This window comes from Anser cygnoides, chromosome 2 (assembly GCF_040182565.1).
Source record: "Anser cygnoides isolate HZ-2024a breed goose chromosome 2, Taihu_goose_T2T_genome, whole genome shotgun sequence".
In the NCBI taxonomy this organism is placed as follows: domain Eukaryota; kingdom Metazoa; phylum Chordata; class Aves; order Anseriformes; family Anatidae; genus Anser; species Anser cygnoides.
Genome location: NC_089874.1, coordinates 131,623 through 154,666, shown reverse-complemented (window position 1 = coordinate 154,666; position 23,044 = coordinate 131,623). Strand labels below are relative to the sequence as shown.

The 23,044-nt window shown below is 46.7% G+C and overlaps 1 protein-coding gene and 1 long non-coding RNA gene across 19 annotated transcripts in view; both read left to right on the top strand.

Annotated features, from left to right (window-relative positions):
* Window positions 1-5,535, top strand: part of SMARCD3 (SWI/SNF related, matrix associated, actin dependent regulator of chromatin, subfamily d, member 3) — a 110,016-nt gene extending 104,481 nt beyond the window's left edge. For all 18 annotated transcript variants that reach the window (XM_066991312.1, XM_066991309.1, XM_066991308.1 and 15 more), the window contains 2 exons: window positions 1,205-1,306; window positions 1,405-5,535. In XM_066991312.1, the coding sequence (XP_066847413.1) occupies window positions 1,205-1,306; window positions 1,405-1,458 (156 nt within the window). In that variant the 3' untranslated portion in view covers window positions 1,459-5,535. The remainder of the gene's footprint in view (window positions 1-1,204; window positions 1,307-1,404) is intronic.
* An 8,737-nt stretch (window positions 5,536-14,272) lies between these two features.
* Window positions 14,273-23,042, top strand: LOC136789982 (uncharacterized). The gene is made up of 5 exons (XR_010829003.1): window positions 14,273-14,414; window positions 15,397-15,484; window positions 17,856-18,011; window positions 19,901-20,840; window positions 21,429-23,042. It is a non-coding gene; the product is annotated as an uncharacterized lncRNA (long non-coding RNA).
* The last annotated feature ends 2 nt before the right edge of the window (window positions 23,043-23,044 follow it).

Genomic DNA, 23,044 nt, shown 5'->3' with positions numbered 1-23,044 from the left:
AATACTCTGCCCTGCTGGCATCAGAACTGTCATTGTAAAACACTACCCTGCAGAATATGCTAATAATTTTACATTTCAGTCTGACATGAATACCTTAACAATTTCATGTTGTTCACAGTTGTGCCAAGGTTCTTTGGATATATCTGCAAGTGAAATAGACAGTGCTAGAGTACTTTTCCTGGGACCCTGGAACTCAACTGTCAATGCTGTTAAAATGTTAGAGATCTGTGGTTTTTAGCCTGGCCAGTCCTGAATGACTCCTTAGCACAGCCCAGAAGCAAATGTTAGGAGCTGTTCATAGTTCAGATGTGGCCACCTTGTTTTGGCAGTAACCATGAATCATAGAACCATAGAATCATAGAAACACAAGGTTGGAAAGGACCTACAAGATCATCTAGTCCAACCGTCCTCCTGTCACCAATACCACCCACTAAGCTACTAAATCATATCTCGTAGCACCTTGTCCAGCTGCTTCTTGAACACCGTGAGGGACAGTGACTCCACCACCTCCCTGGGCAGGCCATTCCAGTGCTTGACCACTCTTTGAAAGAAAAAGTTTTTCCTGATGTCTAATCTAAATCTCCCCAGGTGCAACTTGTGGCCATTTCCTCGAGTCCTATCATTAGTTACCTGAGAGAAGAGGCTGACCCGCTCCTCATCACAACCTCCCTTCAGGAAGTTGTAGAGTGCAATGAGGTCTCCCCTGAGCCTCCTCTTCCCCAGACTAAACAATCCCAGCTCCCTCAGCCGGTCCTCATAAGACTTATTCTCCAGAACCCTCACCAGTTTTGTTGCCCTCCTCTGGACACACTCCAGGGCCTCGATGTCCTTCTTGTAGTGAGGGGCCCAAAACTGAACACAGTACTCAAAGTGTGGCCTCACCAAAGCTGAGTACAGGGGGATGATCACCTCCCTGCTCCTGCTGGCTACACTATTTCTAATACAAGCCAGGATGCTGTTGGCCTTCTTGGCCACCTGGGCACACTGCCGGCTCATGTTCAGCCAAGCATCGATCAACACTCCCAGGTCCCTTTCCTCTTCAAGTCCATGTCCAATGCATGCCATTGTCCATTTGCCTTGGGCGTAGAGATCAATCCTGAATTTTTTAATGTAGTAGTGTAATTAAATTTTGACTCTAGGTAAATGTAAATGTTTCTCCATGTGGTAGAATAGCTATAGTGAAAACTTTTTATTTTTGTCACAGGTGATGACTGATGTAGTTGGAAACCCAGAGGAAGAACGCAGAGCTGAATTTTATCATGAGCCGTGGTCTCAAGAGGCTGTGAGCAGATATTTCTACTGCAAGGTGTGAAGGAATTAGCCACACGGATAGTTCATAAATGAATCATCCTGCCACTGAACAATTGAATCTGCTGAACTGTACAGTTTCTCTTTTTCTTTCAGATTCAGCAGCGCCGGCAGGAACTGGAACAGTCTCTGGGAGTGCGCAACACATAAGTATTGCTCTAAAGATCCCATTGGCATCATGACCACAGAACGAGTGGACTTCTCAGTGTTACTTAGCTCACTGTTACACATGGACCTGCTTCCTGGCTGGATGGGAATGTACCATCAACAAACCAGTCAGAACACCAGCTTTAGAGTGACCTTTGAAAAAACTGCCCATGGGAGGTGTCTCAAACCATTCCAGGCCATAGACAGCAGAAGATTCCTGTGCTCCATACAGGTGTCAATGTTAAAGAAGATTAAAGATTCATTCATAAACTTGCATCATTGAGTTCCAATGGAAAGTTCAGACACTACACAGCAAATCCTTATGGGCTATGCATAGAATCATGGATGGTATTGATGGGGGAGGTTGAGTTGGGTGTTGTAGGAGACTACAGATTTAGAGAAATAAAGGTAATTCTCATTCTGTTACCTAAAATTCTCAAATAGTAACTTCTCTGGAAAACGACAGGATAGTCCTGATAGCTGTGGAATGCTTTACATTCCTGAACAGTTTTCACTTCAGCTGGACCAGTGCAAGAAGCCATCGCATCGTGTGAAATAACAAACTAGGACGATTTTCAATCCTAGAATGAAGAGCCTCTCTGGAAGGAAAAAATATAGTCAGGACATTTCTTCTGCAAACTCTAATACTCCCTCTTTCCCTTGCCCCTGCAGTGAAAGGTAGACTGAATTATATATCACTAGACAGTCTCATGGGTGTGATCAATGTGCAGTACTGAGAGGAAGAAAATTATCTCCAGAATGAGAGCCTCTTAGGCATTCTCAGTATCAGTGGGGTTAGAAAAGCTGAAGTTGAAGCAAGAAAAAAGGCATTCTTAGAAAATGCAAACAACCTAATGGTGCTTTGCTGATATCTGCCTTGAACACAGTGGATATTAACAATAAGTCTATAGGTAAAATATGAGTTTTCTTAAACATTTCTCTCCTTGTGTGCCATAGGGATCAGGACTGAAAAACACTTTCCTAATAGTTAAGTTGATTTAGAATCCAAGAGGCTTAACTTCATATAACGTGGCAGTTTTCTCTTTACTTCAAGATGTCAACAGAGTCCCTGGATTGGTCTCACATTTTGATCATAGGTAAACTGCCTCTTCCTATTCAGTTCCCCCATACATGATATGTGCTAGTTGTATAAGATGCTGTTGAGTTTTGAAGCCTTAAATAGCATAGAGGAACTATCCCTTGGGAATCACCTTCTTTGCAAATATATGACAAATTCAGACTATGGGAATTACAACATATTTATTTGGAACCAGGGACATCTTCATTAAATCCTTCCCCCCATTCCACTTTTTGTAGTGCATAGATTGGTTTGTAATTAATGATCCAGCATGATTTCTAGTCCAAAAAGCAGCTGCCAAGGTATAACTGTGTCCTGATAATGTAGTGCTCAAAATCCTTTTCTAGGCTTCTCCTTTTCATCTCCTTTCTTTCATTTTCCTGGAAAGAGAGTCAAGTTCACATGTGTTAAGGAAGGGAGGCAGCTCTTCTAAGTAATTAATTTTGCTCTAGTATTGTCCTTTCCTCTTCTGCTGTCTTTGCTGATTTATTTCATATTTGAAAGAAAAGTTTCTTCTGTCTAGTCACAGAAGAGAGTCTTCCCTCCCACCCCTTTATTTAGTACCTCTGCTTTCACATTACCAGTGCCATAGCTTTTACTCTGTCCATTGTGTTCAGAGGTGTCTTGAAAAATTTACAATTGATTGGTCATATGATGGCAGTACGACCATGCAAAACCACTGGTGTAAGAAAAAGCACAGCTGTACCTCTTTGCCCAAGGCCTTTTCCTGGGAATGGCTTGGTTTGGATTTTTTGTGTGTGTGTAATAACCTCTTTTTACACTAAAACCTGAAATCCTGCAGTCTTAAACTGGTAGAGACTGAGAGGTTGCCAGACAGTTAACAACTTAAAATCTTATGTGCTGTAGGACTCTGCTAATTGGACTTCCAGCAAACATTATGAGGGAAAACAGTGGGGATCATCTGCTACTGTGCTTCCGTATTTGTTATGCTGCTGTGTCAGTTGTGTGCATGCTGTCTAGTGTATAAAACTTTTTCTGTATGTGGTAAACAGAGCAGCTACATTCAGGGGATGCATTCAAATCTCCAGGAGTAATAAATGCCGAGAAAAATAAACGAGGATATGAGAAGGGGGTGGGGTGGGATAGATGCCTGCAGGATGTCTGCCAGCAAATTTTATTTTTGAGAACTTTGCCATTTCAATGGCAAATATTTGTACAGAAAAAATCCGGTCATTTGCCACAGCTGGCGAAATAATGGAGCCCAATCTGCTTTTAGAATCTCTCTTTAAAAATAATTGGATGGGTCTGTTTCCAAGCCTCTTTCAGAACAAATTAATGAAACTACGTGTTGCTGACCAGTGGATTCCAAGTAGCACCACTGGAAGGTGAAGCAATGTTAAGCACCAATGCTGTGCTGAAGTGTGTGCACACGTGCGTGTTTGCGCGCATGCATGCTCGTGCATAATTTGGCCACTGTACATAGCAATCCGAAATCTAAATTCTTAAATCTCACTGTACATATTCTTCCTGCCCATAAAAACACTGGTCACCAAAGAAGAGTCTTAGGAATAGCTGTCAGGTGTCTTCCTTTTGTTTAAAATGGTGTTTGAGATTTTGATTCTTTTATTCTGTGCTCAGAAGCAGTTTGAGCCTTTTACTGAAGAGACATAGATAGAAATGTTATCTCCCGTTCCAGGAGTGTAGCCAGGAGCTTGCTTTTAGCAAAAACAGACATTATATTTGAGGAGAAACAATGGGACAATTCTGGGAGGAACTGGACCAAATGCAGCTTGGGCATGTGGAAAGTCGGTAGTACTGAACAGGCATGTAATTCCAGCAGATTTTGAATGATAAATTTATTTTAATTTCAGGATGGTGGGGTTTTTTTGGGTGTAAAAGATGACAAGACTATTATTTGTGGTCTTTGGTTTCTGCCACGGTACAATACAAATCTGTGCATACTGCAATAAAATATATATATATATGTGCATAGATGTAGTTAATTTATAGATGATAATATAGATGATTGTTAGAAAATATAGCATAAAACTAGGACAAGGTTAAAACAATTCCTGGAATACCAGCAGAAGGGAAATATATCTTGGAGCTGAAGCGTTGGCATGGCAGTTAAAGGAAAAACAAACGTTTGATTGTGGAAGCAAAGTGCCAGAATAGAGAGAAGAATACAGCAGTGGTAAAAGGTAAGAGAAAGATGGGAGCAGAGTGCCACTGAAGTGCCATTAAGTCAAAGCACAGGATAACATGCAGATTAATGTTGGAACTAGCACAGTCTACGTGATTTTGTATATTTTGTGTGCATGTGTATATGTATACATATAGAGGGCAGGAGCAGGAGTCAGTCTCAACTGGTATAGAGCTCGGGAGATGGGCATGCAGGGTACAGCGAAATGTTCTGCATTTAAGTTTTGAGACACATTGCCAAAACTTTTCCCACCATTATCAGTAGGGATTCAGCTATTTCACTTATCAGCATTGGCAGTTCTAGTGCACGCATGGTTTCAGCTGACAGCTTTTTTACACCACACTGTTTAGAATTTATTCTGATGAAGCTGAGTGAAATTATTGGTGTATATGCTAGGGCTTCAGATTTTGCTTAAAATGTAGCCAGGTGGTGGTTTCTTTCTTTTTCTTTCTTTGTTTTCTTTTTTCTTTTTTTTTAACCTCTTTGTGTTGAGAGCCCTTTTAATGGCAGTGCAAAGAGATGAGTGGGAAAAAAAAAAGGCTCCTTTCTTCCTGAATAAGGAGGTCTCCTTTCTGTAACTGCTCTGTTGTTTAATAGGCTGTATCTGTTCTGCCAGATCCTGTATGATAAACACCTTTTCTGGTCTCACTGAAGAAAGGTACTCCATTAAAAAGATACAACTGTGGGTTTGGGAGTGAGCAAATACATGCGTAAGGAGAGGTGGGGGAGAGACTCCCTCTACTCCGTAGTCACCATATCTTCACTGTTGGATGCTGAGTGAGTCGTAGAAAAGCTTTTAACAATAAATACTTTGTTTCTTTGTACCTCTTGCACCTACCTTATGCCTCTTAAAGAAAGCTCCTTCATTTCTTTTGTGTAAAAGTAATGCTGTAGGATTTTTTTCACACACTTCTTTTACAGAAAATTTTACCTAAGGATTAGGAAGAGATCACTTTCTATGTGAAACTGCTTAGAGACCCGGGAACTACAGATCAATCCAAGGCCAATTAATGACACACATTTACACCAGTCCGTGGTGTGGAAGTGATACATGAGATGATACTCTCAGGGCTCTGCTACTGATATGAGGGATAATTTGGTACACTTGGTTTCTTCTTACTCCTGATAAAAACTCGAATGGTCTCAAGTTTTTGGATTTCTGTCCACATGTATGTGCACACACATAAGGAGGGGCATACACGTACAGGTTTTGAATGGACTTGACAACAATGAGAGCTGTCTCACCAAGTTTAATCTTCTGGTGCTGTTTCCATAATGAATAAGTAATGAAGATGGGAAATCCTTAACATTGGAGAGGTCCGGTTTCTTGCTTGGTCATTCGGTGTACACTTAGCACCATTATTATTAGTTTTAATCAATAAAGAGTTTGCAGCTGGGGCTAGAGCTTGGATGCTGAGAGGAGACTGGAGTAAGCTATGCAAACAGCTAGCAGACTTCCAACAGAGGTTCCATACAAACAGCCAATAATATTAGAAACATTTGACAGGATGAACAAGCTGCAATTCAGCAGCTCAATGAAGAGTTTTTATTTGTTTGTTTGTTTGTTTTCAGGGTTAAAATTTCTTAGCCCAATAGACTGTCAAGAGAGAACAATATCAAGAAGTGGGGTGGGTGAAGACTAAAAAGAAGAGCAAATGTAAAAAAGGAAAGGAAGGCCTAGAATTATTTCAGCAACTGAGTGAAATGGGAAGCAGAAGTAGTAACCTTTTTTTGAGAAGAAAGCAAACAGACGATAAAAACTCATAAATGGCTATCTAGATATTCCACCTACAGTGGGGAAAGTTCTATTTGGAAGTTTATGTAGGAAATTTCAGTACCTGAGACAAAATTTAATTTTGCACTTGAAAAAGAAAAAAAGTGTCTACATAATTCCTGGAAAGGGAGTTTAGTGGAGGGCTTGTTAGTGTTAGGTCAGAGGTTGGACTCGGTGATCTTGGAGGGCTCTTCCAACCTAGATGATTCTGTGATTCTGTGGAAAAGCAAGTAGCAATAACAGCAATCATATCTTACAGTAACAACAGTCCTATGCTTTTTTATCCCCTTCCTTTTAGAGCAGCAACAGGCAGGCTGTTTTTCCAGGATTCAGAGGAGGAATGAAGATTTACAGTTTAGTATCCTGACACTTTTTCAGTTTTCTCAGAGTAAACTGAGCACTACTGAGTACAATGCGAAGAACGTGGATAAATGCAGAAAGAGAGATTAGAATGATCATATGATAGGTGCTCTTTGCAAGAGGAGTTGGAAGGCAGAAGTTAGATAAACTCAGATAGATAGAGTAATTCTGTTACAAAAATTGGGTTCAACTCAAAGTTAAGACGTAGTCAAGGCAGAGCTAATCAAAGTAGCCAAATTTTAGGGCATGACACAACTGGGTAGCTTGAATATAACTACTTCAGGCTGAGGTACTTTGCTGTCAAAATTCCCTTGACCAGCTTGCAAGCTTTAACACCTAGTTCATGTATGTCTACAAAATTTTTGTCTTCATGAGCAGTGATTCATACTACATGCCTTCTAAAACTTGAGGCTGATTGTTACCCTTTATTTTGGTCTCCCTTCTCCCAACACAGCTGGGTGCATACTAGTCACTGTGAAACTTATACACCTTGCCCATGGGTCCAGGGTCTCAATATAAGCTCAGGTAGGCCTGGTCATCTGGCTCCTGTACAGGTTATATCGCAGTTGTGCCTGTTCCCTGCTTGGCTGTAACAATGCCTTGCTGAGGGGCATGTTACTCCTGTCAGGTAGACCGACTTCAAGGCTTGACTTTAGATGTGCCTTATACCCATGAATTTGTTTGATATGTTGGACTCTTGGTTGAAGACGGCTACCTGCTCCAGGTTTGTTTTGCTTGCCTTGTTCTAGTACTGCTTGTCTGGCCGTTGGTCAGGGAGGACGCTGCCTTGTCAGGCATGCTACCATGTTCTGCTGCTGACTGTGTGTCCTAGGGAGCAGTCACCCACCTCTTACTGCTCCCTGACAGCCGCTGTGTCTTTATCCTCCTGTCTTATGTGTGCTGTGCCATTTGCAGGCAATCTTCCATGCATTTCATATAGCTCTATAGGTTTTAAATAGTATGTTCCCTTTCCAAGTGTTGTACCTATTCTACCTGAACACTGTCTTTATCATCTTTCATTTCAGTCACTTAACTGGACTTCGAAACACTGTGCTGCTCCTGCCATGTGTTCATGCTTCAGCTGTTCTTCCCCAATTATTTTTTTTCTTTTTTTTTTTTTTTTCCCTTTAGAGTGTGCTTAGACTTTAGACATGTTGTTATGATTTAACCCGGCTGGCAGCTAAGCACCAGACACCTGTTGGCTCGCCCTCCCCCCTCCCTCTCTGTGATGGGAGAGAGAATTAGAAAGAAATGAAAACCTGTGGGTTGAGATAAAGTCAGTTTATTAGGACAGGAAAGAAAGGATAATAATAATAATAATAATAATAATAATAATAATAATAATAATGTGTACAAACAAGTGATGCACAATGCAATTGCTCACCACCCGCTGACCGATGCCCAGCCTATTCCCGAGCAGCCGGCCCCCCCACCCCGGCCAGCCACCCCTATATATTGTTTAGCATGACGCCAGATGGTATGGAATACCCCTTTGGCCAGTTTGGGTCAGCTGTCCTGGGTCTGTCCCCTCCCAGCTCCTGCTGCACCCCCAGCCTGCTCGCTGGCAGGACAGTGTGAGAAGCTGGAAAGTCCTTGGCTTAGTGCTCTGCAACAATTAAAACATCAGTGTGATATCAACATTATTCTCATCCTAAATCCCAAACACAGCACCATACCAGCTACTGGGAGGAAAATTAACTCTATCCTAGCTGAAACCAGGACACATGTCTAGTTCCACTCCAGGACAATTAATTAATTCAGCAATCTGGTCCTTTCTTACTTTAATTCTGTAATCTAGGACAAAGTGCCTTTCTAGAAGTAGAACAAGAAATAAAAGTGGGAAGGAAGTAGAGAAACAAATGGATATTTGATAAGGCTGTGAAGGGACGGAGGTACTTGTTTACCTCGAGTACTGTATTCAGTTTTGGGCCCCTCACTACAAGAAGGACATGGAGGTGCCCAAGCATGTCCAGAGAAGGACTACAAAGCTGGTGAGGGGTCTGGAGAACAAGTCTTACGAGGAGCGGCTGAGGGAGCTGGGGTTGTTCAGCCTGGAGAAGAGGAGGCTCAGGGGCGACCTCATCGCTCTCTACAGTTACCTGAAAGGAGGCTGTAGCGAGGTGGGGGTTGGTCTGTTCTCCCACGTGTCTGGTGACAGGACGAGGGGGAACGGGCTAAAGTTGTGCCAGGGGAGGTTTAGGTTGGATATTAGGAAAAACTTTACCAAAAGGGTTGTTAGGCATTGAAATGGACTGCCCAGGAAAGTGGTTGAGTCACTGTCCCTGGAGGTCTTTAAAAGATGTTTAGATGTAGAGCTTAGTGATATGGTTTAGTAGGGGACTTGTTAGTGTTAGGTCAGAGGTTGGACTGGGTGATCTTGGAGGTCTCTTCCAACCTGGATGATTCTGTGATTCTGTAAGACCAGTTTCTTATACCCTACATGAAGCAGATTCGAGCATGAGAAGAAATCAGTGAGGAAGGCTGCAATGATGGAAATTTTGGGCTTAACGTAAAGGGTTAAGGATTAAAACAGATTGAGGGGTAGTTAAATTTAGAAAAAGGGTTAGGATTTGGAGTTGGAATAGGGTTCAAGTTAGGCTTTAAATTGGGAGTTGGGGTTAATTAAGAATTCAGATTACAGATAAGGGATAGAATTAATTTAGGATTTGAATTGAGAAGGCAAGGTATAGGATTTTGGAAGCCTGAGAAGCCAAAGAAGGTGCATAGCTGTGCAGGCACTGCACTGATGCTGTCTGCCATCCCTGTGACACACCAAGAAGTAGCTGATGCTGGAGCAGTTCTTGAGCATCCTGTCCCTGGAGATGCAGTACTGTGTATGGGAGTGCAGCCTTAAGACCTGTGCTGAAGCAGTGGCCCTGGCCAAAATTTTAATTGCAGGATGTCCAATGCTGGCACATAGACGATGATGGATGGTTGTGAGGGAGTAGGCTTCTCATCCTTGTAGGTCAGGGCTGTGCCTTATTACACAGTCCTTATCTTCCCCCATAGAATTACAACTGGGTGTAGTAAAGGGTGGCCTAAGAGCTTTTGTGATTTAATCTCTCCTCAGACATCCTTCTATCCATGCCCTTCTACCCAGGTTCACCATAAAATTGAAAGTGGAAGAGCCCAGTAGTTTCCTGGAGAACCACTGGAAAAATCCCGCTTCCTGTCCAGCCCTCAAATGATGGGATACTGTCCAAGGAATACGCTGGCCTAGGACAATGTGCGTTGTCAAAGAATAGCCCCAGAGACCCCTAGAGATGGGTAGCGTGGGCTGCCAAGGGGAAGGACAAGGGCTTGCCCTCAATGGACTGTGGGGAGAGGGCACAAGGTGGCCAATAGGCTGATATTCCATCAGTGCCCAGCAGAGAGACAGGTCTGACCCTGAAACCCTGTCTTTCTATTCTCCACTCTTTCTTCCTCAGTATTTTTTTTTAACTTCCTCCATCTCACATCACCTTCTCTGTTCTGCAGCCTATGGCTGCAGGAGGCAACTTCCCCATGGGATGTATGAATGAACACTACTCCAGGCCTAAGGTCTGCAGTGCCCCAGGCAAACGGGAAGCATACGGGCACTGAGCCCTGACACTGTGTCACTCTGCACTGGGGAAGTGGCTATCACCTGTGTTGGGTTTACCAAATGAAAATGAAAACACTTTTGTTTTTTTTTTTTAAATTGGCAGACATTTAAAACAGAGGAAAAAGAATGTTCTGGGGAGCAAAGAAATTCTGAGGAGGGGTGCTGACTGAGCAAGAAAGAGCCAAAGAGCGTTGTGGAGTGAGAAGCACTCTAGGAACCTACGAGAGTTTCCAGGAGGCATTGTGACAGAGAGGAGAGGATGGGTGAGGTCAGAGAGACAAAAGAATGCTTGGAGGAACAGTGAGAGAGGGTCCGCATGGTGCACAGATTTTGTCATGAGGTGTATTTGGTTTATGTGGCAAGGTTTAGGTAGTGGGGGCTTCAGGGGTAGCCTCTGTGGGAAGTTCAGAAGCTGACCCGCATTAGATAAGAGCCAGTTCCAGCTGGCTCCAAAAGCAACCTGTTGCTGGCAAAAGCTGAGCCATGAATGCTGCTGGTTGTGCTGCTGTGAGAACATAGTTAAGAAAGGGGGAGAGAAAAAAAAAAAGAAAAAAAAAAAAACCACCTGCTGCATAGGGGCAACTGGGAGAGAGAAGTGAAAAATGTAGAGAAACAATCCCACAGACACCAAGGTCAGTGAAGAAGGAGGGAGAGGAGAAGAGGAGAGGCTCCAGGCACTAGAGCAGAAGTTCTCCTGCATCCATTGAAAGAGGACCACGCTGGAGCAGGCTGTCTCCCTGCAGTCCATGGTGTACCAGATCTCTAAACTGCAACCCGTGGAGAGGAGCCCACAGTGGACCAGGTGATCTGGCAGGAACTGCCATCTGTGGAGGACCCATGCTGGAGCAGTCTGCTCCTAAAAGATGGACCCCACGGTACAGACCCATATCGGAGCAGTTCTTGAAGACCCTCAGTCTGTGTGAAGCCCACATAGGAGCAGTTCAGGAAGGACAGCATCCTGTGGAAGGGACCCCATGCTGGAGCAAGGGAAGAGACTGACCATGAAGGAGTGGAAAGTGATGAAGTGTTAGGGACTGACTGCAAACCCCATTCTTTGTTGCTTTGTGCCATTCAGGGGGAGGAGGTATAAGAGGGTGGTTGTGGGGAAGGTGCTTTTAGTGTATTTTTGGTTCTCATTGCTCTAATCTGTTATTAGTAGGCAATAAATTACATTAATCTCCCTGTGCTGACTCTGTCTCGCTTGTGATGGTAACTGGCGAGTGATTTCTCTGTACTTAACTCTTCAGCTTTTTTTTCATCATGTTTTCCCTCCCTGCTCTTTTTAAGGGGGAGAAGAGGGGAAGAGGCCAGAGGGCAGTGTGGTGGTGTTTAGCTGCCTCGTCAGTATGAAACCACCACAGACAATATCATGTGGTGCCAGTTCCATGCTGGGGTACGTGGTGGTGCTGTGGGCTGTGGCTGAAGGGCTGCAGCTGTGGGGTGTAGTGGGAGGAACCCCAGGTGTGGCAGTGAGGGTGCTGATGGATACAGCCCCTCTGCATAAAGGAGCTGCCCCAGGGAGGGTGAGCAGGGAGTTGTTAGTGCGTTGCTTTGTGCTGCCTCTATTGCCCCAAGGAGGCTGGTCTGGTATTACCAAGGCTGCAGCTTCATCAAGGGAGAAAGTGAGTGGGGCTGGGGTGTCTGTGGGAGGGCAGCAGGGAGATCTGGTGTCTGTTGGCTAGGGCAGGAAAAGTCCTGGGTGGGGAGCTGTGGAGTGGGACTGTGGCACCACGATGGAGCAGGAGGCGGGCAGCCGCAGGGCAGCGCTCCAGGCTATGTGGGTCTGGCAGCAAAGTGGTGTGGTGGTGGTGGTGGGGAGCACTGTGTCCCTCCAGTGTCGAGACTATGGAGAGTGTTGCATCCTGCAGCGTGCTGAGTTGTGGTCTTATGACCCAGGGTTCCAGTTGGCCACATTATTTTTTGAAGCCTGCTGGGAAATTAAAGTGATTTTGTTGCCACTAGGCTTGTGGGCAAGGAGTCACTTGCAGCAAAGAGTAGTTCCTCCCTCTGTGGCAGTGTGGGAATGTGCAATTTCCTGCAGCTTTCGTTTGACTTTTTTGCACGGTTCCTACTCCTTTTGTTAACAAGTCTGGAAAACAAATACGCTTTTGTGCACGTGTGGTTGTCAGCTAGCTCGGCATGTGTGTGGAAAAGACATGGTGCTCACTACCGCCACCTGATGACTTTCGCAATATTTACATTTTGATGTCCACAAGCACATTAACAACAAGCCTTATGGTGCCATTTTTCAAAACAATGACGACTCTGCCTTTTCAAAGCTGTAATTTGTAGTTTAATTTCTGTTGCTTGCTAACTGTTGAGAACATCTCTTTAGGCTTCCTGCCATAAGAGCTAAAAGTCTAAGCTGGTTTTAAGCCATAAATGCTTAGTAAAATGTGCAGATGCTTACAGCATTGCTTACAAAACAAACAAAACCACATGTAAACCATGCATACGTCAATTTTTTGAGAATATTCAGCCAGAGTATTTGAGTTAACAGCCCATGAAGCTGAATTTCTTGTACCACAGATTCTTGAAATGTAGCATACTGTGGGCCTCTGCAAATCTGTTCCTGTAGCATTCAGAAACCTATCTTCTTAAACTCATCCTTTAGACAAGTGCTACTTTCTGTAGCATATACGTATTTAAATTAAATACTTCCGTAAGCTGTCTGGTAAGTGTTCTGTTTCACCATCGTGAGTTGGACGAAATTGTCTGATGCAGGGCATTGGTTAACTCATAAATACTTGGATGATTGCATTCTTCTCTTTTTAAAAATTTATTATTATTATTATAGGAAAGCTCCATGATTATACATATATTGCCTAGAAATTTTATAGCAGTTGCATGTAAATAGTCAGGATTGATTTTTTTCAAATATTTTTTAACTATAAAGTACTATATAATTATGCATGTGACTTTGACGTTTAATATATGAGAATAAATCTTTTGCTGGTTTTAGAGTGTTTCGTTAAAAGTTTATTTGGTTTCTTTTCCTGTTACAGCAGAGTTCTTATGAAGCTTCTGTTCAGGAAGTTGGTAAGGGATTTTTTTTGTAAACATTTGTGTAGATATACAGAGGATTTGACAGCACCTATCCCAGGTGCTACTTCTGTAGCAGAGGATTAGATTTATCAACCCTATGAACGAGAACACTAGCCATTTTGCATAGTCTGTCAGCAACATCAAATTATGTTTGGGACTGAAGAGTATGTTGTAGCATTTCGTGATTCTAAGTTACTCAATAAGTGACACTGAAGTGGGTAGATAGCTTGCTTGACTGCTGAACCGCTTATTGCAAAGTTTAGACTGACAGCGCTAAAGAAAATTCTACTTTTTCCTTATGATGGCGGCTCTGTTAGGAAGAAGGAATGATGGGGACAGAGATGGAAAGTATTGAGAAACTCAGAATTTCAGGCATGAGACAAAGAAAGCAAGGAGTGCAAAAAGGGAAACGTGCAGCCAAGAGACCTTTTTTTTTTTTTTAATTCCCTCAGGGCAGTCCCTCAGCCAGTGCAATCTAAATGCATTTAGACTGTGGATTGTTAATATATAATAATAATAATGTTTTATGGAAATGAGGCTTGTGTGAATGTTTAGCTTGTTCTGTTCTTTCTGTTAATAATTCTGAACCCCCCGGCTGGTGTAGAAGATCGGTCACGTGACTAAAACACTTTTTGCGGTGATACTGGATTCGTGCCTTGGTGAAGGAGCACACCTGCTATTACAGCGTGACAGATGTCTGATTAGCATAAGACCACATCAGACCTATTCTTGGTCTGATTACATGTCGTGGGCTCTTAATTGGAAATATGTTCAGCTCTTCCTTACTGTGTTTTATTTATTTTCAAATAAAGAGTGGATTTTTTTATTGATATCTTCGTGAGAGTATCAAATCAGGATCCAGTAAATACGTATCAGCAACTAGGCTGCAGTGTGTACCAGACAGTATTAGACTGCAACTCGGTTAGCAATAGCAAACCAGAGGAATATGCTTATGGTAAGTGCTTGTTCTGCCTCAAGTTGAATGGAAAGATACTGATGTTGAGCATGCCAGGGATTGTTTGAATGATTTTTTTAATATGAAAAAAGTGTAGATGGTGGTTGATGAATGGGATTTTGTTTACTCTTTTTGTTATCTTTTCCTACTAAAGATTACATCAGTTATAAAACATAATCTTGCAGTTTATACATTTTGTAGTATCTGTGGCAAAATAAACTGCAAGACAAGAGTAAATTAGCAAGTACAAAGACATGTTATTCTATAGATAACATACAGTTACTTATTTAATTTTTATTTTCAGAGAAAGCTCCTGCCAAGTACGTGAGATTTTTGTTAATGTGACTGGGGAAAGGAATGGCTGTGCTGTCTTTTTTCTTCTCTTCTCCACTCCCTCCCCTACCCTCTTTTTTCCTCCCCCACTTTTTTTCTTTTCTCCTTTGATAACAGGGACTCGAATTTTCTTTTTTTCTTCTTTCTTAGAGGTCCAAATTAAAATTTTAAAATGTTAATGGTCAACAGTGTCAGAGGATTGGGTGGCATTTTCAATTTAAAGGGTAAAGAACATGGAAATTTCATGTATGCTAATGTTACTCTGTTAACAAGGCTGAAGTACTAGTCGCTTGCTGTTTGAGATTTTTTTTTTCCCCTTAAATATTCTCCACAAAGGCTTTTGTGGACATGCTGTGTATCTTTGCTGTTCTTCCATTATTCATTTGGTATGAAAGAGTGCTACAAAAATACAAAGGCTGTAGACAGACATCTACCATTGTTGCAGATGCCTTAAGTCATGTATTTGTCCTTTTAGCCTGCCGTTTTCCTTTACATTCAGTTGAATTTTGTGCAGTGCTACATTCAAACTGGTAACATTGCTGCTGAAGTGTTCTTGGTTAAAAATAAACTTACTGTAATAGTGAATTCACTTAATATGGCTTTGCACAATGACTCTCATTATAGTAACATTTTCTTTCTTTTGCCACAGATATGAGAAAAGCTCTTTCCAGAGATGTGGAGAAGAAATCAATTATATCTCCACCTCATCCTTTGAGACCAGAAGACACTGAGTACCTGTAAGCAGTGATAGTCAGGCGACATACTAAGAGCATGAGGTTCCTCCTCTGCCTTGGCTCAAGCCTCTTGGCTCAATTTACAGGAGACCAGGCCTGCTGAAAACAGACAGGAACAGCTTATTCCACTGGCAGAAAAGGGTTTTAGGATGGGAGTTGGCAGGGTTCATTGACAGAGCTTTAAACTAGCTATGAAGGGGGTTGGGGGTGAAACCAGGGTCACTAGAAAGGAGCCTGAATGTAACATACCAGTTCTTTTGGTTGAGGAATGTGCTAGCAAGACCTTGCAGCCTTGTGCCTTGGTGAAGGAGGAGGATGATATAACACTTTACAGGAAGGACACAAGGGTTGGTGAGAGGTTGGTTACTATGGAAACACCTAAGTATGGTCAAGAGGGTATTAGGGCTTCTCCCGCCCAAAAGGTGGCCCAGCTGAGGTGCATTTACACTAATGCATGCAGTATGGGTAGCAAACAGGAGGAGCTGGAGGCCACTGTGCTAGTAGGAAACTGTGATATGCCATCACTGAAACCTGGTGGGATGATTCCCATGACTGGAGTGTGGCCATTGATGGCTACAAACTGTTCAGAAGGGATAGACGAGGAAGGAGGGGAGGAGAAGTTGCCCTCTATGTTAGGAAGTGGATAGCTTGTGAAGAGCTATGCCTGAGAAACAGCTGTGACCAGGTTAAGAGCTTGTGGGTAAAATCAAGGACCGGTCCAGTAAAGGACATCTAGTGGTTGGGATCTGCTACAGGCCACCTGATCAGGGGAGTCTGTTGACAAGGGCTTCTTGCTTCAGCTGCAACAATTGTCACGCTCACAAGCTCTGTTACATGCTGGTATGGCTCCTGTCCTGCTCCCCTGTTCCGTCTTGCTTGTCCTCCGTCTCCAACCTGTAGCCCATTGCTGTTTCACCTTTCTCCATCTCTTTGTTCTCATTATTCTCTCTTCGCTCATCCCCCCTGCCATGCTGGTGTCTGTTTTCCCTCTTACTATCTGTCCTGTCCCCATCCCTCCCTCCCTTTCTGCACCTTACTGCCCTGCTTCCTATCCTTGTTTTCACTCTCTCCCTCTGTCCAGCTCCCCACCAGGATCTCTCAGTCTAGCTCGTCCCTGCTCCCCATTCTCCACACACACACACACACACCTTTTCCTCTCTTGCTTGCAGTCCATCCCAGGCTTTTCCTTCTTCGTCCTTCTTTTCCCCACTCTGTCCTTCTTCCTGGCTTTCTCAATTTTTCTCCCTCCCTAATGTTTCACTCCCCATGTCCACACTGCTCTTTGTTGCGGTCCCTCCACCCTCCTTCCACTCCCTGTTCTATTGGTCTGCATCTCTCTGTCCTGCTGCCTCTGCCATTGTTCTAGCCCTTTGTCCAGCCAGCTCATCTCTTATCCTTCTCTCTGTGCCTCTGTCCTGCTCCCCTTCTCTTTATGCTCTTTTGCTGTCTCAGCCGTGCTCCACACTGCTGTCTCTCCTTTCTCCATCTCTGTCCCATTCTGCACCTCTCTCTTAATTACAGCGCTCTGATCTCAGGTGTTCTGTCCCCTCTAAGGACTTTTCGGTTCTCCATCTCTCATCAGTTCTTCTCCATTTCTCATTTCTGGTGCCCATCTCTATTTGATTTTTCTCAGTCTGTCTTTCCTGCTCCCCATTTCTCAGTTTCTCTTTCTGACAAATTTTACCACTTTGTCTACCTCTGCTTTTCCATGTTCTTGCATCCTGCTCTGCTCCACTGTCTGTATTGGGCTTTCTTGCTTTCCACCCTTCTCTTTCTTTCAGTTCAGCCATTGTGTTCTCTGTCCCTGTGCTGGCCTTTCTCTCTCTGCCTCCCTGTCATTCTCCTTCTCTCTCCCGCTTTCTTGCTTTCTCTGTCCTGGTGACCATCACTATTTTATCCTTCTCCATCCCTTTGTCCTGATTCCTGTTCCTTTCCTTATCTGTCTTTGCCTCCAAGCCTAACCCAGTCGTTCCCTTCCTTGCATCTCTCTGTCATTCTGTCCTGCTTCCCCTGCCCTGTTGTTTCTCACTACACCTATTACTTTTACTCTTGCTGTCACCCTGTTCTGCTTCCTCTCCTTGTCTTTTTTGTCTTTCTGTGCTGTTCCATCTCATCTTTCTAGCTATAACCCCCTGACCAGCCTTTGTTTTACTTTCTCAATCTTTGTCCTGCTGGCTGTTGCAGTTGTTTTTTCCTCCAGTGCTGTCCTCTTTTCTGTCCCTCTGTTCTCCTCCCTGCTCTACCCTCTGATCATCCCCATCCAGCTCCCTGCCCCATGGGTTCTTCTTTTTTCCCTCTGGCTTTCAGTTTTCTCTCTGACTGCTTGTGCCCTACACCATTTTCCTTATTTTTTTTTTCTTCCTCTGTCTTGCAGCCCATGGGTGCAGGAAGCAGTTGTTCCCCATGGGACGGATGTGTAGATGGACAGACGCCATTTGATGCCTCATCTCTCTGGCCTTCCAGGAGAAGAGGGAAATGTACAGGGACAGAGCGCTGCTGCAGCCTCCTTCCTGGGAGTTCTGTGCACGAGGTAGTAAGAGTTTTTTTTTTTTTTTTGCTTGTATTGCTGTGTTTGCAGTCCCTGGCCCCTTGGTAAGTGGCTGTCACCATTTCTGTGGGTGCAGGTTCCGTGTTAGGGTGTGTGGAGGGGGCACATGCTGGGGGGTGGTTGCTCCATGTTCCCGAAGGGTGGCAGCTGTGGCCTGGGGCTGGAGGAGCCCCAGGTGAGGCTATGAGGGTGCTGATGGGGACGTCCCCTCTGGATATGGGTGCTATCCTGCTGGGGTGGGTGCGGGCTGTGGGGCCAGTGGAGGAGGAGGGGGGCAACAGCAGTGGTGGACAGTAGTCTGCTGCACGCAGCGGGTGTGCTGGGGCTGGTCTGTGATGAGGGAGCGGTTGCCAAGTGTGGCCAGGGCTGCAGCTGCTACAGGGGAACGAATGGGTGGCTGGGGCTGGAGGTCTGTGACCCTGGGAAGGGGAGAGTGCAGGGGGAGGCTCAGCGTCAGGCTCCGGGGGCCTACGCTATGCAAGCGGCAGCTGGGGCACAGAAAGCCGTGGGTTAGGGGGGAGCCATGAAACAGGAGCGGGGAGCGGGCTGGCCCCAGGGAAGGGCAAGAGTGCGCGGGAGGAGGCCTGCGGCCTGCCGCCGGCCTGCTGGCTCTGCAGGGCCAGGCCCGGTCCGCAGCGCGGTGGGAGCAGCGGCCTGCGGGCTCCGGGCTCCTGGTCGGCCATGTTGGCGTGTGGGGCATGCCGGGAAATGTAGTTTCCCACTGCTGCTCACCTTCCAGGCCCGGAGTGTCACGTGGCAAAGAGCAGTTATTTCCTCGGCAGTGGCGGTGCGTGCGTTTTTCTGCCGGTTTCATGTGATTTTCTGCGCAGTTCTCTCCGCTTCTTTTAATGAGAAAACGGGCTGTGAGCGCGTGAAATCAGGCCTGGTACTGCAGTCGGGAGGCTCGGCGAAGGTGCAGCGGCGCCGCGGCCGCTCTGCCGCCGCCTGCTGGCCACGAGGCGGTAACGCCAGCAAGAAGCGGCGGCGGAGAGCCTGTGCACGCTCTGCTGCCGCCTGCTGGCCGAAAGGGGGTACTGCAAGCAGTACGGAGGACGACACCGCTCGGGCATGCGCGGTAGCGCCCCCCCGCCGGGAAAATGCACGGTAGCACCAGTCTGTTCGGGCACGCGCAGTAGCGCCCCGTCCTCGCGAGCATGCGCGGCAGCACCCCGCCGGGAGCAGGCGCCGTTGCGCCGCCTATCGGCTGCGTGCGGTAGCGCCCCACACGAGTACGCGCGGCAGCGAACCCCGACGCACGCGCACCAGCGCCCGTCCGCGGGCGTGCGAGGCGTCCCCGCGTGTGCGCGCGGCAGCGCCTGCAGCGAGCGTGGGTGGCGGCGCCGCTGCCGGGTGCGGGCGTGCGCGGTGACGCCTTGGCCCCTGCCGCCCGCTGGCCGCAGCGCGGTCCCGCAGTGCCAGCACCAAGCAGGTGCGGTAGCAGCGCTGTCGGGGGCGTGCTCGGCAGCGCTCCTTGCGCGCTGCAGCACGGCTGTACCGTGGGTGCTTTTCTCTTTAGCTGTGGTGGCGGTGGGATGGGCGGCTGAGGCACGGTGACACGGAGTTGGTGGTTTGGGGCACCTCGAGACGTTGTGCGGGGCCAGGCACTGGGCGGGCGGGGGTGCCGGACGACCCATGGCTCCTGGGGAAATGCCCGCTGTGCCAGCTTGGGGCAGAGGCAGGGGCTGTGTCACGCAGCGCAGTGCAGTAGGGTCTGCACTCTGCAGAGCTTTTGGGTCCCACCCGGGTGGAAAGTGGAGGGGGTGAACTCCGGGTGTGCTTCCCATGTGCTCATGGGCAGGGAGTGTTGGTAATAGAAGATGAAATATACAGTATTGCTTAATATGTGTTACATTTGCAATGTACTGTTCCAGGGCTGCGCTTGGAAGATACAAAATATATGTGCAAGGATAGCATGAGAGAATGCACAGATTCACGATGAGGAGTAAGGAGGACTAAAAGAATGCCCGATTTGCAAGACATCTAGATAACTGGGGCCTCTCGGACTCCGAGAACTGGATCAAACCAACCTTGCGGTTTAGACTGAGACCGAGGGCTCAGAGAGCATGCGTAAGAAGAAAAGGTTAAAAAGTTCAGCTCTGATGAAGACATCTTACTTCATCCCGACGACCACCTGGACGACCACCAGAGAGTAATACGCAAGCGCAGAAGGACTGATAAGATAGCATACGAAGCGGGGCTAGGCGGAGCTAGGAAATGAATATGCATAGATGTGTTGTGAAACTTAATGCATATGTAATATTTTAGGAGATAAAAGAGAACTGAGTGAACAAATCGGATGAAGTTAGATTTGGGCAGGCATGCCCCTAACTTCCGGCGCCTAATAAAGCACCTTCATATAATCACTTTGTGGATTATGTGTTTGAACGCTAACAGGAGCAGCAGAAGCCCTGGGGCAGGGCAGGGGGACAGCAGACTGGGACCCAGGTCTGCCTGCCCAGGGAAGTTTCCAAGTGACCACTTGGATAGCTTCCCAGTCAGCTGGAGGAGGGCTATGAGCCCGGGGCAGGTTCTGGGAAGAAGTGCAACTACCAGCAGTTTATTCCTTCTTTTCCACGGCTGGCACTGAGAGCTGAAAGGTCCTTTCATCCCCTGCAGTTGCCAGTTGTCTGTGTCTGCCTGAGGCTGGTAGAACTTTTGCCTATGTAAGGTGTGCAAGACTCCAGTGTATTCTTTTGAGTGGGTGACAGATGAGCCAACAGATACTTACAGAGGAGGAAGCCACGTGAGAGAGTGAGAAAGAAGAGTTTGAGCTAGAAATTCTCCCCAGCAGAACCAAGAACAGGAGCTGTGGTGAGTGTCCTACTGCCCAGCCCATTCCCACTCCCCTCCTTCCTCCTGCATCCTTCACCCTTCCACCTGCCCCTGCCTCCATCTCTTTCTTGTGCTCTTCTTCGCTGCCCTGGCTCTCTCTTTCTATCTCTGTCCACCTGCCTGGCTGACTGTCCCTTCGTGGGGCTTTCCAACCCCCATTTTTTTCACTGGGGGGGGATCCCTGCCACTGTTTGATTGGTTAGGGGGGCACACTTGATGAGGAAAATAATACAACATTTAACATGATGTTTTATTGCATTAAGAGTTTTCATTGTCTCTAGTCTCTCCAAGGTTCAGAAAAAGTGAAAAAACTTGATGGAATTCAGAAAAAAAAAAAGCTAAATTATATTAATGGACAGGAAGGAGTAGGGTTGAGGTTATTCCCATCACTTTTCTTAGTATGTGCCACAGCTGTCAATCAGCTTGAAATGCCTATGAGGTACTTACTGGCCAACCAGTGAGATCCGCATTGCATCTTGGGCCAACAGCAGATGTGAATCTTGATTACAGTGTTTCAGTAACTTCTGTCAAACATCAGTGACCGTTATTCGTAAATGTCATTCACAGATGGAAGAAGTCTTCTTGGCCCATATGAGTCCAGAGTGGTGTTTCTTCCTAGCAACTGGAGACCAGGTGTACACACCACGCTGCCAAAGGAACTCTCTCACTGCAATGGCAAGGTCTCTTCTCAGGGCTGTTAACAACGCAAATGGCAGTGAGAGCAGAAGGATCAGACACCTGGATCTCTGCAGGACACATCATGAACAGGAAGCAGCCATGCACCAGAAGCAGATGACACCGCACAGCTGGCAGCTTCGCAGAGACTAAATGCAGATGGGGGGTAGGGAGGCATGAGTATTATTTTTTAGCTTTTAATGTCTGGCAAGTGGATGGTGAGAGGGCTATATGTTAATGTAGTGGTGGAGGTAAGGAGCTGGATTTAGAGCACCTTATGCAGCTGTATGTGTTGTTCTGTTGAGACAGTGTCAATGAAAACATTCTACATGTTCCATGGGAGTTCTTTCAGAAAACAGAGACAGGACGCAATCGATGTGAGCCAATATCCCAGATGGTATGTGTACCCTTGGAGTCTCACAGCATATGGAGCTGCTCCATGGTTGGGCAAAAACACCCCTTTTCTGACTAGTTCATGCTGGCTTACATTGTGACCTGTGCCCGCATGCCTACAAAGGCCCCCAGCATCCATGCATGCAATGAGTGCCCAGAAGTGTCTCCCCTCCAGCACAATCATGCTCAGTGCTCACAGCCCCTCCCCAGTACAGCAGCACTGCTCCCTTGGTCACCTTCACATTGCAGCACCACGCAAAGACCTGTGGCTCCATACTTTGTGGCTCTTGTTTTTAATTCCTCCACTTCTGACCTGCAGCCCATAGCTACAGCAAGCAACCATTCCCCGTGGGTGCGTACATATGAATGCTGCTCCGGCCCTGGTTTCTAAGATGCCCCACATGAAGGTGGAGTGTGTGGGCCCTGAGGCCCTTGCAGAAGTGAGCTGCATGAATTAATACTAACAGTTGTTTTCTCGCTGTCACTGCATGCCATCCCTTTGCACTGGGTAAATGGCCATCTCCAGAGTCCAGGGGAGCAGGTCACATACTGGGGAGGGAGGGAGCATATTCCTGCAGTGTTGCCCTTTGTTTCAGCTGGGGCTGGAGCCTCAGGTGTGGCTACTGAGGGAGGTGATGGGGTCAGCCCCTCCTTGTAAAGCAGCGGAGCGAATACAAAGAGGCATGCACATCACGCCGAAGGGGGGGGGGGGGCGGAGCGGACCCCTTGACGGCCAGCTCGGGTCGCCGTCCCGGTCGCGCCTCCTCCCGGCTCCCGGAGCAGACAAAGCGTCTCCCCTCCGGCTCGAGCGCGCTCAGCGCTCGCAGCCCCTCCTCGCGCGGCGGCTGCGCTCCCCCGGTCGCCGCGCCGGGCCGAGCCCCGCGGCCCCGCGCCTCGCTCCGGAGGCGTCCGCAGGCGCTGAACGGAGGGTCGGAGGGCCCCCGCCGGCGGCAGCCTTCTGCCGGGCCTTCCTTGCCGGCGAGAGCCGGCCGGCCGCGCGCAGGTCCCGCGGCGCTGCTCGGCGCCGCCGGGGCGGGCGGCCCGGGGCCCCGGCCAATGAGGCGGCGGGCGGCGGCGCGGCTCCGGGGAGGTGGGCGGGGCATGCAAATCCCGCC